Consider the following 20,558-nt stretch of genomic DNA (forward strand, 5'->3'; position numbering starts at 1 on the left):
CTTTGATATTAAAAGAACAATATCTTTCTGTATGTAGGCTGAGCTAAAATGCCATCCAACGTTATTCTGCAACATGCTAAATGTAATTGGTCTTCTTATAGAAACTTAAAGGTCTTAAAGATATCTCATGAGATTATTTTATCACCAAAACATTCTGCTTTGGATTTATGTGTTAGGTTCACTTCACAGATGGTTTCTAAACTCATGGTAACACAGTGAGAGCTTTCTTTTTCTGCCTCAACAATCAAATTTTGCCTTCAGTTAACCTGCAAAACTCCACATTCACTCTATCACAGTATCTCAACTATTTCTCTAGGAAAGGAGATGAACACAGCCAAGTTTCTTGCAAATTTAATGCTTATCACTGCTCAATTTTCTTTCCAGAGCGTAAGGTGTTCTCTATGTATGTGTAATAGAAGAAGGCATAACTCCAGCTAGAGTTGGAGAGCTTAATTAAGAGGGAAGGTCTCTCAGCATGCCCTTTAGACAATCAAGTCTGAATGTGTGCTTTGTTTACCCATGGGAGATCATTCCACAACTGAATCACCACTACTGTCAGTGCTTATTGTCAAAGGCTGTCATCTTAACAAGTATTAGGGACTTGAGTGATGATAACAAACACTGGAAGGAAATGTTTTAGACTTTAATTATGAGAATCAAGGCCATCTTTAGGCCACAGGAGTGGACTAAGACTCAGTGGACAGGATAAGGTATTCTGCACTTAGTAGGCATTGCACATGGCCTCCCTAAACTGTCAGAAATACTCTTGCACATTATGATACTGATGCACATGCGAAGGAATGTTTTTTTTTGTTATGTTTGTTTGTCGAGTGTTCTTCAGGAGCAAAAAGTCCCCTTTGTTGTCCTAAATTTCACAGTTGAAAGAAGTGAATGAAAAATTAACCCTTAACATGATGACTGTTTTTGGAAACTGCAAATATATGTAAAATAATGTTTTGTCAACTATAAAGAAAATGTTAGCCAAAACTTGGTTGTCCCCCAGTTTCAGTACAACAGAATGTCAACTGTAGTGCTTTTGCCCTTGCTTCCAGACATTAATGTATTGTTTTCTCATGGTTTACCTACTGTACTTCTGTGTAGCCATAAATCAGTGATCCCTTGCAGTACTCTTTGGGGACACTGCTGTGAAAAAACAGAGCAGGGAAAACAACAAAAAGCTTGGACTTAGGTTATATTTAAAGTGAAGCTCTCTATGAATCTGCTAGTTGTGGATTTTCCAACCTGAAGGAAAAATAAAGTCACAGACATCGGTTGCTCTATTTAATTTACTTTCTTTTAGGATCAAAAGAGCTATGTAACAGTAGCACAGAAACTCTCAATTCATTCAGTTTCTAGAGATGAACAAACCAGAGCGAAAGGAAGTTTTAACTCTGTGAAATGTTGACAGTGAAATTTTGGCATTATAGATTTTTTTGTTCCATTTTACTCAGAGCATTACACATTGGCAGATAAAGATGAAAGTCACTGGCTTACAATTTTATTCTACTTCATGATGGGAAAATAAGCGTCTTGCATTTTTTGTGGATTGTGGTCTGCTAAATGGTATTTTTTTTGTTTTTTTCCTCCCAAAACTAAAATTCTTCAGTGCTTTGAAGCCATATTGAATTTTGTTTCAACCCACAGCTGCAATCCAAATCCCCTTCACAATCTTGACCTCATTTTTCCCAGTAATGGTGACAGCGTATTGAGATAAGAAACACAATGTCTGATAGGATGTGCTATTCTGGATTTTTAGTCAACTCTTCCCTGTACCTTGGATTTCTTTGAGACCTTGGACCAGTGTTGTGTGTCCAAGCCCCATTTCGGTGCCACTGAGTCATTAAGATATGACAGATAAAGTGGAAGAAAGGGGTACCTGTGTCGCAGAGTAGGAGGTAACCACATGGTGCTACCAATTGGAACTGCACGGAAGAGCATATCACATCTGATAGTCTGTACTTGGATCCATTTATCACTCGGGAAGCAACAGAGGAAGCTCTGGAGCCTCTGTTTCCTGACCCAGTTCCACTTGGTGCACTGAGAACAGAGGTGTGAGCAGGTGACACTCATGCAGCTCCTTGCATTCTGTTGGAAGAGCAGTGGAGTTGATGGGTTTGCTACAGGACAGGTTGGTACTCTGCCATGAAAAAGCCTCATCTAGGAAAATGAAATTTCCTCAGTGAAAATCTGCATCTCTGTATAAACATATAACAGACATTATGATATATAAATCTCCCTAACTTGAAAAACAGACTCTAGGAACATCTGTTATATTTCAACTAAGCTTACCTCTACCCTTCTACTAGTTAGTTAGTGCATCTGTGTGCTGTAGCTACAAAGAACCATGGAATTCACAGTTGTTTTTCTCCTACTGGATGATGCACACTGTATTGCAATACCTGAGATAATCCTGCAAGTTAAAACAAACAAAAAAAAATGAAGAAACTACTATTTTTGGCATGAAATTAAAACTCACTCAGCAACTTTTCTTTTTCTTCAAACATGACAATGCCCCACGTCTTTAGCTGGTACAACTCATCCAGGCTTTTGAATAATTTTGGCCAGTTTTCTTCTAACCATACAGGGGAAAAAAAAAGTCTTTTTATTTCTTTAAAATTAATCTGACAACTTCTAGCTGAATGAAATTTTTGAGAAAGACAGTCATTTCCATCGATACTTATTTTTCTACAGAACATCTTTATGGGCTCCTTTAAATTCTCTGAGACTTTTCGGTTTGTTGATGCTGCATGTCTATAAAGGATTGTCAGAGAGTTCTCAAAGGATAGAAAGCAAACATTTCCTTTATAAATATGTGGACTTACTTTGAAAAATGTAGAGTAATTCAATAGAAATATCAAGAAGCAATGAGTAAACCCTAACAGATGAGTAAATAGCTAATGTATGGCAAATGATTTTACTTAAATACATACAGAAACAAACAAACAAAAGAAGAGGGGGGAGAGATAACAAAGTGGTAGATAATGGCATGGATATGCAAAAAAATTCCTGCGGGATGCATTTTTAGAGTGGAAGGTAGTATGCCTGCTATTCGTGCATATTTAAAAGGATGGTTGATTACTCTTACTGAACTGCTCGGCTTTGCTCCAAGTGATGGTGTTTGGAATTTGTAATGAAGGCAGAGGGTGGTCACGGTTCTTCCTGCTCTTTATTTATGTGTGCTTTCTAATTTTCAGAACGCCTATGTCAACATCAATCGGATCATGTCTGTTGCATCCAGGCTGTCTGAGGCAGGCCATTATGCTTCCCAGCAAATTAAACAAATTTCTACTCAGCTGGATCAAGAGTGGAAGAGTTTTGCTGCAGCTCTGGATGAACGCAGCACCATCTTAGCCATGTCTGCTGTCTTTCATCAGAAAGCTGAACAGGTGAGCTACTTTTGTGACTAGCAAAGGGATCTACTGCCAACTTGATAGTGGTGATGCTGCAGTTACTACCTGATGGTTTCTGGCTTATTTGCAGTTAGACTGATTCTTGTTCTTACTGGAGCAGTGTCTCAAACACAAAAAGCAACATAACCCCCCACAGAAATTAGCATGCATTCCTTGAGTGGAAAGGAAAATACGGTTAGATCTTAGTGATGAGAAAGAATCTAATGATAACTGAAGTGAGCTTATGCCACAACATGCTGCCTTATTTCTATTGCCTATTTTTTATCAGTGTTGTGGATAAAGTCGGGAATATTATGGTCAGGAAAACAGTATCAGCATTCATATGTACGTGGATTGCTCTGTAAGTAATGCTTCCTGTTTATTTGTATGGAAACTACAACAGATACAGAGTACAATAATGGTATTTGATAGAGCAAATTCTCAGCAACAAAGCACTATTTTTCAACGTAGTCACTGCCATAAGCTATGCATTTTCAGCAGCAATGAACAAGAGCTTGCATGCCATGACTGTAAAAATTTGCACCAGCAGAGGTGATCCACTATTTCACAGGTGCTACGATAATGTCATTGCTAGGAAAATGTTGCCCATGCACTCCATCTTTCGATGACTTGAAGAGATGGAAGTCAGAAGATGCCAAATCGGGACTATATAGCGTGTGTGGTACGACAATCCAGCCAAGATTAGAAATATGTTCCACAGGCTCCAAAAGTATAGGGGTCTTGGTGTTATTGTGTTGTAAGACAAAGGTTGTCTTCTTCTCTGGCCTGATCCTGGAAGTTTGAGCCTTTAGCTTAGTCAGTGTCACAATGTAGCAGAATTGAAGATTTGTCCCGGGTTCCGGGAAATCACGAAGGATCGTCCCTCCCTTATCCCAAAATACAATGCATATCACTTTCCCTTCTGAAGGCTGTGTTTTGAATTTTTTGTTTGATGGGGAATTCACGTCATCACTCCATGGACTGCCATTTTGAGTCTGGCTCTTAGTGGTGACCCCACATCTCATCACTGGTAGGGATGTAATCCTGGAAACTGTCACCTTCAGCCTCATATTGGTTCAATAAGTTCTAATGAACTTGCATACTGTGTTCTTTCTGTTTATGTGTGAACCACCTGGTACAAAGTATGTGATATTCCAACATTGCCACCACTGTTTCCAGTGTATTGAAGCCGATATTCAGCTCCATACATAGTTCTGTGGTCATAAACTACCAATTCATGCAGATGAGCTGATCGAGCCTCCCTTCATTTCATGGTGTGACAGCTGTGCATAGCTGTCCAGAACGTGGCTTGTCTTTCACATCACTGTCGCCGCTGCTGAAATGCAGCACCCAGTGCTTCAGAATTGTTTCATAATTCCTTGACTGTGACTGATTTAAAATCTGTCAGTGAATAAACCTTCAGCTTTTTTACATCTAAAAAAGCTCCACCTAACAGTGATGGTTCAGCTTAGATCTATATGTTGATTGTATTCGTTTGCCATTTAAAAACACTGCTTTGGGAGCTCTTTTCAGTGCTGTTGTGCTCTTGTTTTTTCCAGATATTTTTTATTAAAGCTACTATGTGGCTGTGCTTGGTATTTATATAATGCCCACACTTCAAGTGGCTGGTTACTTTTAAGCCACAAATTTTGCCTCATAGGTCAGAATATGTGTATGAAAATGTTTAGCTTAAACAGTAAAGACTCTCTTTATTATTTGTTTCTAACTAAAGAGTTCTCATGGATTTTTCTTTATTTTTTATTTCCTACTGACAGTAGGCCATAGAAAGGAGCAGTTACCCACCCTACCAGGCACCTAATGATGTAGGTGCTCACAGAGGCACAGGCACTGATGGGCCTGATATCCTAACAAGATAACTGGTCCAAGTACTTTCATCTCTGTACAGTGGGCACTGTAAAGTTTAGGTGCAGACTTCATATCGATCTTGGTCAGTCATGGCAAGTTCATAAAAATAAAAAAAAATTATATCCAGTCTATATACAGAGAGAGAATGGTTAAAGTTTTATGAATGAATTAGTTATTGTTTGTTTGGTTTGGTACTTGCTTTTTTAAGAGCAATCCCATGTTTTTCAGAAGTGTCAATCTTATTTGCAATTTATGAAGGGTTGCTAAGGTCTTTTATAGGATGAAAGACAATAAAGCAAATAGCTGTACTGAACTGCCTGTCAGCTAGAGGTGAGGTTTTTTGTCATCTTACTCTTTGAACACTGTCAAAGTGGATATTTTGCCTCAGCCTTAACTTGAAAAGAAGTAGACTAATGCCACTTTCAGCTTTGGCTCTTTTTTTTTTTCTATACAATTGAATGGATGGGTCTGAAAAAACCCGTTTTCCCTTGGCCCTTCTATAAAAGGAACTGAGGTTTGTGCTGCCTGACAGAGGCCAGTCTCTCATTATTAAGCAGACAGGAGAATTTGCTAATTCCGAACAGCAGTCGCTCCTCTCTTGCAATAAGAGACAATTCAGTGAGAGATAAGTGCTGATCTGAAGACTGCAGGCTCAGACTGATGGAAAAAAAAGAGAAGTGGGAGTCAGCGTGTCCATTAGCCGAGACTGAAGTGTTGGTCTTGCTTCAGGTACTCTGGAAGTATAAACCGATGACTTGCACTCTAATAACTTAGTCATTTGACCTCTGTTTAGTATAAAAAGTGAAGTGTTTGGAATTTGGTTTGTAACTCAGCCTGTGATCTATTGAGCGTTTATTCCCAGTGTGATCCTTTATTATTTGGCATCACCAAGGGTTGTGGTGGTTTTTTGTGTTGTTGCTTCGGTTTTTGTTTTATAATTAAAATCAGGGCTTCCTCACTTTACAATAAATAAGGTTTAAATCTCTGAAGCAAAGATGTAGATAAACCCACAGCTTCCTCTGCTGCAGATCAGATCTTGATTTTGCTCCCTTTGTTCTGCTGGTAATGGAAGTCTCGATGCGGATCCAAACAGTTTTCCCGCAGCATGCCTCATACCATTCTGCTATGCAGATTCTTCCCTTCTCCAGCATGATAAGCTGCTACCATCTCTTTATTCAGTGCTTCCTACTGATTGAAGTTCTCTGTGATGCCAACAGGAAGCAAGTCTAGTAGGATTGTAATGTTTCAGCCTTTGGCATGCCACAGCCCACAAGGAAATTGTTGGCTTGGGACAGAGATTTATGAAAAGTTATCCGATCTCATAATATGCAAGCTGAGCAGGAAATAACTTGTTTTTCAAGGTCTCTTCCTAAAGACCCCACACAGAACACTGCACGGAATACAATTTGTCTGTCTCGGAAGGATGAAAGACTGAGTCAACCGTGCTGGGAATTGAACCTCACATCTGTCTTCGCATGCCTCAGAATCACATTGCTTTCCCGGCTCTCATAGCAGATACATGTGGCATGTTGAATTGAACTTGGCTGAATGAGATCCTGTGTCAGAGCTTGGTTTTTCCTTTGTTTCTTTCTTTTCCTTCTCCTCTCTCTGTGTGTTTTCATGCATGCACGTATCTTCCTTAATTTTTTCAAACATATTTTATACATACCTAATCGTTATCAAGAAAATGCCAAAGAAAATGGGTGGAAAAAAAAAAGAGGAGAAGGGAAGGAAAGAAAAGATGAATCTTGCCAACTTAGCCTCCAGCCAAGCTTCCTTCAGCATGTGCACTTGATCAAAAGCTGGTAAACTAAGTTCCAAACACTCGCTATGTCTAGGTGAAGGTACACGTCAGGATACTCAGTGAAGTACCCAAATGTCCCTTAATGCTGCCTGCTACGAATCTTTCTTTTTTCTTCTTCTCATGCTAGCATGGAGAGAGGTTGTAGTGCAAAAGAGAGTCTCCTTGTATATATTTAGGTATATCTGAGGCTATTCTAAGTTGCAAGGGAGTATAGGATAACGTGCCTTATCTCAGTGTGATTTTGAGAGAACTGTGCTGAGTTACACCAGAGGAGGTTCTGGCCCACTGAATGCCAGATGGGGGAAGCAGACATACCAGGTGTCCTCCCTTTCTTGGCTGTAATCTCTGAATGTGTGCTGAAGTATTAATAAGGTGCTCGCTCTACAGATCCTGTCAGAATGAACAAATTAATGTCTTCAATCAGTTGAGAGATCTAAACCAATTAATTCTGGGTCAGAGTCTACCTTCAGAAGTGCACAAGCAGAATTACTATTTAAAGGAGTAGGTGTTGAGTACATACACTAGATATTTATGGTGATTCTCTGAAAACTGACCCGCGGCCATTTGTATTACCTCCCTCCCTAGCCAGGAAGATGAGTGTGCTCATCTCTGCCTGGATCCCTCTGAGAACTCTGCTATTTGAGTAAAGGAAGCGAAAAAGAGAAGAAAAGAAAAAATGGAGGAAGAATCTGAGGAAAAGAAGGAAAGGAAAAGACAGTGGACATCTTTAAGATGCAAGGATAACTTCAGCATTAGATAGGGAAAGGAAATTCCAGAAAAAACATCAGGAAATATACAGTTAGTCTCATACCCTGCACCCCTCCAAAAAAACCCCTCAAAATATGATTATACACATACGTGTGTATTAATCAATATTTTAGGCCACTGAGATCTAAAAACAGTTTCATTACTCTCTTTCCGTCATCCCCACAGACCTTCTCGTTCCACCTAGGATGACAAAGACAGGCCAGAGTCTGTTTTTAATTTCTCTGGGACCTGGGAATCCACCCTGTTTAACCTGCAGTTCCCGTGCGTAGGCCTAAGCAGTAAGCAAGGACTGCACAAAAAACGTAAACGAATGTGGACTACAAAATGTCAGAGCTGTGTTCTGGAGCCTCCGTGTGATCCAGAATAGGAATCATGGAGGAGAGCTAGTGAGAAGTGGCCTAAGAACCCACTAGTACCCGGCCTGATACAGCTTTTGTGACATTGGTGAATCGGTTAAGAGCCAGTAGTAAGTGTGGGCTGTTACCTTAAAGTTACTTTCTGGTTAAATCAGAGGCACAAAGGTACCTTAGGAAAGATTTTATTTTTAGGAGAGATTTTTCTTTATCTTTCTTCAGATCTTGAAACACATGTACAATTATTGGAGCCTGTCATTTCAGCTTTTATGCTCCCAATAGGAGCTATTCCAGTCTATGGGCTAACTAGAAATTTAAGCAATTAACTTAAATTATATTGGTCCTTGCTCCTGTTCCAGCCTCACAGTCATAACTTTAAATGTGTCTTTTTTTAACTCAAACAATGTTTTTGTCACATGAATATGTTTCTAGCATGAAGAGTTACATAGAATAAAGTTGCTTGGCTGCAACACAGTAAGTGACAATAATAAATATTAACACAGCTTTTTTTGTTGTTGTTAGTTTGTTTGTTTTTACAAAATACCCAGACTGACAGTCTGGTAATATGAAGTAAAACTTGTCAGAAATCCTTTAAACATAACTTTCCCTACATGAACTCCACACACCAACAGGCTGTGTTTCTTACAGCTTCTTAAAAGAGAGGACATCAGCTGCTCCTGCTCGTGGTGGTAGTGGAATTGCTGATGTAGTAGTTGATGTGACATTGTCTCTGTACAACAGATATACAGAAGACAGATGTGAGACAACCAGGCAGAAATGCAGTCCAGTGCATAGAATCTTCTTGAGATGTCTCCCACCTACTGTGCAAAGCACGCTCTGGGGATATGGCAGCACAGGAGTAACAAGACTGTAAGAGCTTATACAAAAATGGATAGAATTCAGCTATTTAGATAAGAACTGTAACTGTGATTCTGGCAGCAGGAACACTGATCTGAAGTTGTAGAGGTCCTTTGTTCACCATGTCAACCAAGAGGTTCATATAACAGCCCCAGAAGGGATTGGCCTCGGCTCCAGGCCCTTAAAACTGACTAGGAAGTGATGTGAATTCCACTAGCTCAGCAAAAAATATGATGACTTCAGCTTTATGAAGAGGTATTTGGGAATTTCAACTGAAGAGATCCAACAGATCATGAGTCAGATTAACACAAGAGAACCTGCTGTCCTTGCCTCCAGTCTCCTAGGAAGCATAGTTCTCACTGGTAGACTTGTACCTTGTAGACATGAACGTTTAGGACTTTGCTGTTGAATCTCTGTATTTACAATGCACTTTATAGCCTTGATTACACAGCAGCATAGTGAATAACATTACACTGCTAATAAAGAAGGGTGCTGATGCCCGAGTGGAATTGAAATTCTTTACTTTGCGTCTCACAGCCCTTTACACTGTGAGGAGTGCTTTACTAAGAAGCCACAGGTGAGCACTTAAGGAGCTGATAAAGCTGTGATCACAATTCAGTGTTGTGGTGTTACAAGTTTACCCTACAGGGCACTGCATCTGTTTGATAATCAGCTGTTTGGTTTTTTATAAGTAGCCCTGAAGTATGGCAAGCTGGTTTAGCAGAAAGATGGAGGAAGAGAAAATATTAATGAGAAATAACGAGGTGACATCAGGCGGTTAGTACAGACTAAAAATGAGCATGGTAGTGACTGTGTCACTGGAGTAGGCTCTGCTAAAAGGAAGAGAATGGAAACCTTAGAGACTAAATTCCACCTTTCTTTTACAGAATAGGCAGCACCTGGGAGACCTTCCCCAGTTTGTTCTACTAAAAAGCATCAGCACTGCTTTGGAGGCCTTTGAGAGTGGAAAATTTTTTTCCATTTCTCTGCTCCCCAAGCCTGTTCAGTTTCTGGCTCTCTGTTAAGGCTTCCAACCAAGGTGCTAAACCGTATCAATTGCAATGGCAGTGCCTTTTTTTCTCCCTTTTTGTGGATTTCTGCCCACCAGGAACTGGACTGAGACCAGGAGCTCATTTTGAATTGGCTGCTAAACAGCCATCAGATGGTAATAGTATCTGATCACTGCTGACCTGGGCCGGGACCAAATGCGTGACCCAGAGGTTAAAACCTTGGTATCCTACTAGCAATCCCACTGAGCTGGCCCTGGGCTGGAAGCTGCTTGAATACAGACTGCATACACTGAAATGAATGTCAGCATCGATTTTAATGGGAGTTTTCTATTGCCCAAATTAGAATTAAGTACAGGTGAGTGACCAAGGGATGCTTGATGGCTGAGATGATGGCAAATGCAGCTGGATCCTCCCACGCTTCACACTGATGTTTTTTTTCCAAACGTTGCAGGCTCTCTGCTCAATATGCAAGGACTCTTAGAATGGGTGTTTTCTGAGCCTGGTTAAAAAAGCATTTGTTTTTATTTCAAAGGAAACAGAAAACATTCCTTTGAATAGAGATGTTCCTCGGGAGGTAACAGGAATATGCTTTTCCAAGGTGTCCAAAAGGGCCCCTTTAAAACGGTTATGTTCTCCTCAGTTCAGGCTGTAGTTGTCTGTGGCGTTCTACTGAGTTTTCTAAAGCTGATTTGATGTTGTTCTGTGTCACTGTTGCTCATTGTTTCTGGAATTGTTTCAGTTCCTTTCAGGTGTGGATGCTTGGTGTAAAATGTGCAGTGAAGGAGGCCTCCCCTCAGAAATGCAAGACCTGGAGCTGGCCATCCATCATCATCAATCTCTATATGAACAAGTAACACAGGCCTACACAGAGGTATGTGCTTCGCAAAGGAGAATGTGAGCGTTTGTTAAATGCAAACAGATACTTGACTATGTTTGGGAAGTTAGCTTTTCTTAAAAAACAAAAAACAAAAAACCAAAAAAAAAAACAAAAAAAAACGGTAGGTTTGCTTTCCGTTATTGCAACTCTTTCAAAGAAGTCAGAACTATCTACTCCCAGTCTGGGGTCTGACAGTAGTCTGCTTGCAAGGGCACACCAGGACAATCTCAGGGACAAACCCCATACAGAAAAGATGAAGAATGTAAGTGATGTTAAATAGTAACGTCTTGTTTTTTAAACAACATAAATATTTGGATGTTAATCATTAGAAAAAGCAATTCTGGGTTGCAATCATGAAGTGTAATTTCTAATTCAATACTTGGCCTTCTCAGGGGCAGCAGGTTGTATGAATAAACACAGAACATTCCTATTGGCCTCTGGTTGGAACTGTGAATTTTATGCACGTGTCTAGTCAGAAACTAAGGTTATCCGATTGCACTTTAAAATATCTCCAAAAAATAATAATGCTTGAAGCCAGCATTAGTTTAGCAGCCTCAATCTTAGCTTTTGTCAAATGAAAATTCATTTAAAAGACATTACAAAACCGTCCTTTAATATGCGTATTGCTTTTGCTGATGCTTCCTCAGAAAGCTATAAATTGTCACAGACACAGCTGTTTAAAAGATTTCTGCATTATTTCACTAATAAGCATGTTTTTAGGCATTCTGTAGAACTGCCAGAAAGGTTACAGTCTGTTATTTTGGAAATGTTCATTCCTTTGCCCACGGTTATGTAGAGAACTGAAAAGCTTGGATTAGACTTAGGAGTCCTGCCTCCTATCCACATGCTCATTTCTCAAATCTAGACAATGTCTCTTGCCCATGGAAATTAATGTTTCTTTCCTAGGATCTCTCTATGTGGGATGAAAATTGTAGCTTTCACTTTCCTTTCTTTTCCTGCAGAGTCATTGAAAATCTGCTTCTATTTCTGTAATAGTAAGATATTTGTAGTAGAATGGACATTCATTGGCATAAACATTTAAATCTGGGTACAGGGGCCTTTTCTGTTTTCTTGTAGAGTGGAAACATTTTAGATATTCTGCAGGAATGTAAGAAGAGATGCCCAAGGAATCTCAGAGAAACTCTTTGTTTTCCTTTTTATCATGGTTGTAGCCACAATTATTTGCCTTCTTCCTTTACTGACTATGAGTGAAGCTCAGAAATATTGGAGGCAGAGATCGTGGGCCTGATATGCAACCCATAGCCAAGCAATTCCTTCTTCCTGCTGGTAACACCAAGTGGGGCTGCTGGCAGAACAGGCCTTCTTCTGAAAATGAAGTGATGCTCTTGCTTTTACTTTCGGTAGGACCATGCTTAAGGGAAGAGGCACACATCAGGAATATGTGTTTGGGAGATTCCTCTGACACAGAAAGAGGTTCAATGGATGTCTCAAGCCAGGCCGTGTTTATATTGCTCCACCAGTATCTCTTGTGGATGAGCAGCAGCATTTCTGTACTATTCAAAATGAGTGGGGAAAAAGAATGGTCAAATTTGCTTTGATCGATACAACACTGTCATTTAGAGATCACGGGGGCTCCTAGTCATGCTGGGTGCAGGTCCGTTAAGTTTAAGGCTTTTGCTACACCTCTTAGAAATGTGTCATGAGTGTGATGTAAGTGCAGCTAAACTGGGTTCTTGACGCTGGTGACCTTGCACAGTCCTTGAAAAATCCAGAATATTCACATGACGAAGAGATTTTGTGATTTATTTTTTGCAATTCAAAGGGGAAAGTAGAAATGGCTAGAAGAGCAGAGTAGATAGCTGCTCCATTTGTGAAGCTGTTCCCTTCCTTTCTGTAAAATGTAGAAGATATGAAGTCCTGGAATATGTATGAAATCTTTGGAAATATTGAGCATCACTGATTGTCTATCACTGTACTGCTTGACTTATGTTTACTGTAGATTACCTTTGGTGTGACAGGACAAGATTGTAAGCTACAGAGCAGGAGAATGCTTCTAATAGCCTCCCCTATATGTTAATGATTATTAGTTTGACAACTCGAGCACTTGGTATCTGGCATTTATCTCTGGCTGTACAGAGAATGACTGCAAGGCTGTGTGTCAGGGAAAAATCTTAACTTGTAATCTCTGAGGCTTTTCAGACAGACCGTAAACCGCTGACAGGAACACATACTTGATGGGGTAGATTGAGGCCACCTGAAAACCCAAATGCTGGGATCAAGCCTGTAGTGAATTCACACAGTGAAGTTAGATAGTGGAAAGAGTGAGTTTCTAGTATAATAAGCTGCTCCCATGTGTGTGCATGGCCTTGGCTTCCTATTCCCAGTGACTGGATTGTTGCTAATTATCTTCTCACAGATAAAATAGGATGCAGCCTGCCGTGCCTCCTTCCCTGCCTAGATGCTGCTGCTTCCTGCCTAGCAGCCATTGCCACCTCCACCGTGTTGCCAAGGAAACACCTGTGCCTCAGTGTTCCCTGCTAAAATCCCCCCCATATTCCCACTGTGCACTGCTGTGGCTGTGACTGCTCCCTCTGTGACCCCAGCAGGCTTTAGCCAGTGCAGATTGCTCCATCTGGTTTTTGGCAGCAACCAAATCTGAGTATGGAAAGCTTCTCCCTACAGGCTCTCCATTTATTTCCTGATCTAATTCCAAATTACCTTGAATATTTAAAAAAAATCTCCAAGGATCCGTCTAAGTCCACCTAATAGTTACCTAATGTGATGAGAATTGACTCCGAGTTCTGCCAGTATAATTCTCAAAGGCTCTCTTCATTTCTCTGCAATTGCACCACTCGCCTACTGCTGTAACAGCCTGGGACATGTCATGGCTTGCCAAAAGACTCAGGTTTGGGATTAGTGGGTATTTGCTACATTTGAACAAGCAACTCATAATATGGAGATAAATGAAACTTGAAAATCCTTGAGACATGTTTGAACTTTGATAATGAGCAATATTCAAGCTGGATGGAAAGCATTCTTCAAACCATTTTCTAGCAAGGTTGGTGGCTGTGATTGCATAGAAAGAAAAACGTTTCCAGGAAATCTCATCATTTCTCTGCACTTTGATTCTGAGGGAAAGGAGGAGAGTGGGCTGAGAAAAGAGAGGGATTCCAGTACTGTCTTTATTTAATGTTTCTGTTGAACAGAATATTTTAAGTTTGCAATCTGTAGCTGAAAAATACTTCAAGGCAATGTTTCATAGAGAACCTATACAAGCATACACTTGATAAGAGCGTTTGTTAGGGTTGGGGTTTTTTGTTTGTTTTTTAAATATAATCTGGCATTAAAAAAATCTGGCATGCTATTTTTTTAATGCCCAAATGCCTTTGCTTCTGCAAACGTGTTTCAGTATGCACAAAAAAAGTTGCACATGTGCAGAGGACTTTCCCTTTGCATTCAGGCTTTGTAGCCCATTGAAACTGAGCCTATAGATGCCTCTGAGCATTCCTGGGGAACAGAAGAGTCACCATCCTATCCTCATTTATTTTTCACTGCCACTGAATGAGATACAGAATCGGAATGTCACACCTCAGAATGTATATTCCTACTTAGTAATCCTACGATGAAAGGACTCTCCCTTATCATACGGAATATGAATGACTCTGCCATCTGTGGTTTTCTTAAAATGCCACCTCCTCACGTAAATAGGCCTCTATTGCAAATGCCACCTGTCATCAGCTGGTGCATGTCAGGAATTCTTAGTGCCTGTGTGTCAGAACGTAACATCGTCTTGGGGATTGTTGTGTCTGCACGGTCCCAGCAGAGTGGTACCTGTACTCCTGCTGAGTGACACAGCAGGCCCATGAGGAAGTGAAGGCAGCGCTGCATGTGCATGTACAAGTCAAATAGAGATGTAATGAGGGCTTTCTTCTTTTTGACTAAAATAAGGAAGAGGCACGGGGGAAAAAGAATCAGCTAGGTTGTTCTTTGTCGGCTCCTGAATGTTGAAATATCAGCGTGGTGAAGGAGACTTGTTTCTTCACCCAGGTGAGCCAGGATGGAAAAGCCTTGCTGGATGTCCTGCAGCGTCCCTTGAGCCCTGGGAATTCGGAATCCCTCACTGCTACTGCAAACTACTCCAAGGCTGTGCACCAGGTACTGGACGTGGTACATGAGGTCCTGCATCACCAGCGGCGCCTGGAGAGCATCTGGCAACACCGAAAGGTCCGGCTGCACCAAAGGCTGCAGCTCTGCGTTTTCCAGCAGGATGTTCAGCAGGTAATGCCGTTAGTAAAGGAGATAAAGAATGATCCTTTCTTTGCAGCCATAAAAGCTGTTTGGTGACTTATCTGGAGGGTATTGCCACAAGCCAGATTTTACACGTTGCTCTATCTGTGCTAAAATACTGATGCCTCTTTCAGTACCTCTCAGTTTCACGTTGGAAGCCATCAGTCAGTCCGCTGATTATTGATCAGTCCGTTCCCTATGGGAATGTGACACTATTTTCAGTGGTTAATTTTTCACAAGTGAGCAGTTGGCTGCAGGTGCTCTACTGTTCCTGAGAAAACAGTGTTTAATAGAAAAAGAAGGATTTCAAGTGTAAAAAGCAATTGAACTGCGATGTGTTTCATCTTCCTGTGTGGAAGGAATACTGATACAGATCTTACAGTGGTGGTGTTTGGAAGATCTTTGCATTATTACCATTTATGCAGGGCAGGTACCTGCATTATTAGCTAGTGGGCCCAAATGAACTGCACCCCCCGAATGTACAGAGCCCACCTCACAGAAACAGCTCACCTCTAAGAACTCGGGCTGCAGGTAAATAACATTTCTCTCCCAAAGGAACCCATCTGAATACACACAGCAGCGTAACTGACAGTAAGTATGAGGTGCCATTGTTGTAGCTGCTAAATATGCAAACACTGTCAACAGATGCTACAGAACTCTGCTGGTTCAGAAGGGTGTGGTTTGTTTATGGGCCTCTGTACAGCCTGAAACAGATGTTGGTAGCAATATGGTACTTGCTTTAAATGAAGAGGCTGAACGCTCTAATTGTGTTTATGGAGCATTCTAATGTCCCGGGAGTTCTTTATGTCTTTGCCTTCCTCCCAGTGAAACCCGAGGGAGAGACAGAGCAACAGAGCTGTCACATGCAGAATAGACAAGAATGGGCAAGGAAGGGAGACAGGCAACTTGTATGCAACATGTACATTTGTGGCCACAGTTGAAGTGTACCAGCACAGGCAGAACTGTGGCTGCAGATGTCCCTTGCAAATATATGTGACCATTTGTTTGGTAGACTTGAAGCTTGCAGAATTTCTGCCTACTCAGTTTGTCCCTGTAAAACCATGCAAATATTCATGCCATATATATAATTTAGACCAAGATTGTTATGTAACAGATGCTTAATTTAAGCAACTTCACTTTCATTATGTATCAGCAAACGCTGCACGGTAATGAAATTCATTAGCCATATATTAAGTAGAGCACATAATTGGAATTCAACTAGAATACTCTCTACAAACTCTATGAACTTTCAAGTATTGTTTTAATACAATTTGGGGGTTAAAATCTCTAAAAGCAATTGTAAATTCTGATGTCTTTACATTTTTTCCAATTGTAATATATAATGTTGGTAGGAATCCGTATTAACTTCGGTGTTCTTCATCTCCTAGGGTGACTTACACTTTTAATCAATCATCCCATCCCAACTTTCTCTCTTATATCTTTTGAAATGAGTAGAAATGCTTATGCAGTTCACTCAAGAAACTCACTCAGACTAAATTCCCACTTATGCGGAGCAAATGAGTCCATGTCACTGGTTTCCAAAGAAATAATGTCTTCTGTGTGTGATGCAACTTTTTTGCAAGGAAAAAAGCAAGTAGTAAGTGTCAGTGGAGTACAATCACTTTAGAGAGCGTTGCTCTCTGTATGAGTTCTGTTGGCAGCAATCTTTCCAAATTTTTCTCCTAATGTGTAGTTATTATCTGGGAAGCAACAACTTGATGACAGACATGTTTCTGTCCCAACACAGACGTACATCTCTTCATCCTGCTTAGAAAGTAGAGAGGAAGAGATGAATCATTCTATTCACCAAACAGCTGTACTATTCAAGATAAATGCTTTGTAACTCATAAATGAAATTATCAGCTAAACAGAAATATGAAGTGGAGATTCCGTGAGGAGGAGGAAGATATCTCTGAGTATGTTGGCCTTTTTTCTTTTGTTTGTTTTAAATAAACACCCACTATGTGCAGTTCCTATTATGCTTGCTTTTTAAAATACCCATCAGCTTGCAGATGAAGTTGTCAATGAGCAAGTGGTCACTAACCATAAGTAACACTTATCCATAATCATTTGCTGCCTTGTCAAAATTTAGTAACCTAAAGGTTCTTAGCTTCTTCCATGTTCAAATCGACAAAGGAAAGGGCATGAGAGAACAAATCCTGATAGGAGAGTCCTGGGTTTGTTAGAGTTTGCTGTCTTCTAGACCAGTAATGATGCAGTACAGTTTTTCTAACAAAGATGATCCTCTTCCCTTTCCACACAGCTCAAAATTAAGCATACTTTCACACTGCAACTTTACCAAGTTTTCACAGGGAGATCTTGAAAAACTGGGTAGCTGGATGAAAGCTTTATGTAGGCCAAGTGTGTTTCTTTTGGACTGAATTTAAGGGTTAAGCTGTGTTAAATGGGGCTCGTTCACTTAGAATTATAGCATCAGTAACGTTGGAAAGGAGCACTAAGATCATCTGGTCCAACCCCAACCCGAGTCCCTCAGTGCCACATCTCCATGATTCTTGAACATGTCCAGAGATGGTGACTCCATCACTTCATTCTCAATGTCTTCTACACGGTTTGCAAGACCAGAGTACGCACTGTATGCATTACTGGCAGGTCATGGCAGTGATCTGGGATAGTTTCCTACTGACAAGGAAATACTCTAATTTGGTTTAAGTTTGAACTGGACAAAGCACTGAAAACTATGAATTAAAAGAAAGAAAAGTAATTTGTATTCTGAGATACAAAGACAGGCATCCTTACAGCCATTTCATAACCAAAACAGAAGTCGTGCTGTAGAGGGAGAAAAAAAAAAGAGTTTAAATAAACACAGTGGATTGCCAAGTTATGATACAAATGTAAGAAATGTTATGCTATAAAATGTCACAAATCACTACCTAACACCATCAGACATTTTTGGAGTTTATTTGCTATTAAATCTTTATTTTAATACAATGACATCAATTTACACAAGTGAATGAAGGCAAATAATGGTATGCCAAGAACAGTGAGTTATAAATATATAGCATTTTAAAGAAGGAAAGGAAATAAATTGAGTGAAACTGCATTTCAGCATTCATAGGAAACAGAGCACCATTCACACAACAGAGACAGGAGATAAGATAATTTGTGAGCAGCTAAGAGGCTCTATGCAGAGGCAAACTAATTAGCAACTTTTTTAACACCAAAAGTATTTGGGATCATTATAAAAAATGTGGGACTGCCAAGTGTGTAAAATACTTCATTACTTCAGTTGCTTCTTAGAAGTTCACTGTCATTTTGGATAGGGATGAGCTGCGCTGCTCGATCTTTCAAGAGAACAGCAATGGGAGGAGGTGCTGAGATTGTGCCCTGCAAGGGAGGAAAAAAGTCCCTTTAACATCCATACTGTTGTTCTGTAATTGTTACATATTTTTTGGCCCATTTATGGCAGCTTTTCCTTTTTGTCACTCTGGCCTTCTAATTGCAGACTACTTACCAGCATATTTAAACCATTTCAGTTCCTGTTGAAAATTGGCATTGTTCTCCTGCCATCTCCAATTTTGCCTCCCTTCCCCTGTTACATCCTGATTTTTCCCGTCTGCCCCTCTCCACTTCTATTATGTTCCCTTTGCCCTCATGAACAAATGTTGCTAAGCAGCCTTAGAAATAGCTGAAGTAAGTTCATAACATTGTTCTTCACCCCATTGCCTTCTCTTGTCCCCTTGGTTTGATATGCGCAAGAATTTTGTCTGAATTCTGTCACTTCATAAACTCACCCAAATGATGCTGTAAAGCCTGAAGGATACCCATTAAAGTAGAAGGAAAATGGAGACCCATCAGATGCATTATTGAAATGGTCTGTTCATGCCTCGAACTTGGAATTTTAAAGCACTTTGGTGGCAGAATAGTAAAACTGCAGCTATCATTCTGCAGGCTTCATTCCTTCTCGTGGAAATTCTTAGTCTTTGCATCCATCCGCGCTTGCATGCACACTGATACTCAGCCTGACACAACCAGCCTTTTTCTCTACAGATTCACATGATTCTCTCGGAGTCACTGCTGATGCTGCCTCCTTCTTTCTTTGCTTTGGTTGTGATTGTTGCTTATAAAAGAGGAGCTGGAAAATAGGTGGATGTAGAGGTCCTATCTGTGCTGGTGAAGTTTTCTGGCTTTGTACAATGCCTTGAGTTGGATGGGCTGGAAAAATGGAACAGGCTCCTTGTGCCCACTGAACACCAGAGGTAAACCACAAGATGTCAGTCACTATTAAACCCCTACTGGCAAGTGGATAACTACATACTAGGAAAGCCAGGAGTTTTGCCATGACAGCTGTAGTGATGGCTCAAATCCTTTTTGTTATTAAAAAAGGTCAAGTTAGACCCGTGTCAAGTTCACCTGGGTTTCTCTAAATTTGTGGATCTGTGTCCTGTTGGCTTCACGCCTAGAGACATTAAGGAACGTAGCTTTTGTTTCCTTGTGTGGTTATCTGCCTCTGGTGATGGATAAAAAGGCCATGTGGCCATACTGATATCATTACATTTACCAGCTGCCATTGCTGTGGGAGACTGCAAAGTATTGCAGAGGAAAGGCTGTCTCTCTTCATAACTAAGCACTTTAACTTGTAACGTGTCTAGCTTTTACTGGCCGAGAAACCAGATCATGCTCTGATCCTGACATCGCTTGTATGGAGAAAAATGTCCTGCCAACATCTATCTGCCTCCATACGCTATCAGAATGGTGAACAATTCATGTGATCCATGTGATCTATGTAGTCCATTTGCAGGAGAGTGCTAGGATATTTGAGGCAGTTCATGATTCATTTAGCTTTCACGCAAGATTGCAGAGGATTAGCTCTGTACATCTCCCACACATGCATGAATACACTCGGTTGTTTTGATTACTTCAAAAGGGAATTAAGAGTTCTCCAAAATTCTGTAGTTTTCCATCCAGTCATAGTTTGTTTCAAAGGCAGAAGAAATCAGACTATATATCTCCTTTCATGTTTTGTTTACAATATATGCTTTCACTGGGTCTTGTAAAACAAGAGATTTATTTGCAAAAAATAACAAAGAAAAAAGAACATTATAATCAAGTCAAGATTATATTTTTGGCCACATGACTTCAGCCACAGGCCTCTGCAGAAACACGTGCTCTGTGTGCCATCTGAGTGGATTTAGTCCACAAATAGCTACCACTGACAGATAAGTAATTAAAACATTAAAATTCAAAGCACTCTGGATTATTTTCACAGCCCCTTTGGTAAATTTATCAGGTAATGAAATGCACTTAATATTTGTCACTCCTGTGTTTAAATTGTCAAAGTATTGCTGGTGTACTTTCTCAGAACGTAGAAGGTACGTGGGCCCTTACCACTACCACCCTTATGGTTGAAGAGGTGCTTGACAGCGA

General features: G+C 40.3%; 1 protein-coding gene across 10 annotated transcripts in view; it reads left to right on the forward strand.

Annotated features, from left to right (window-relative positions):
• The window catches only part of KALRN (kalirin RhoGEF kinase), a 459,310-nt gene that overhangs the window by 216,203 nt on the left and 222,549 nt on the right, over positions 1-20,558 (forward strand). For all 10 annotated transcript variants that reach the window (XM_021400221.1, XM_021400222.1, XM_021400212.1 and 7 more), the window contains exons 7-9: positions 3,195-3,386; positions 10,788-10,919; positions 14,934-15,164. In XM_021400221.1, the coding sequence (XP_021255896.1) occupies positions 3,195-3,386; positions 10,788-10,919; positions 14,934-15,164 (555 nt within the window). The remainder of the gene's footprint in view (positions 1-3,194; positions 3,387-10,787; positions 10,920-14,933; positions 15,165-20,558) is intronic.

This window comes from Numida meleagris, chromosome 5, assembly GCF_002078875.1.
Source record: "Numida meleagris isolate 19003 breed g44 Domestic line chromosome 5, NumMel1.0, whole genome shotgun sequence".
NCBI lineage: Eukaryota > Metazoa > Chordata > Aves > Galliformes > Numididae > Numida > Numida meleagris.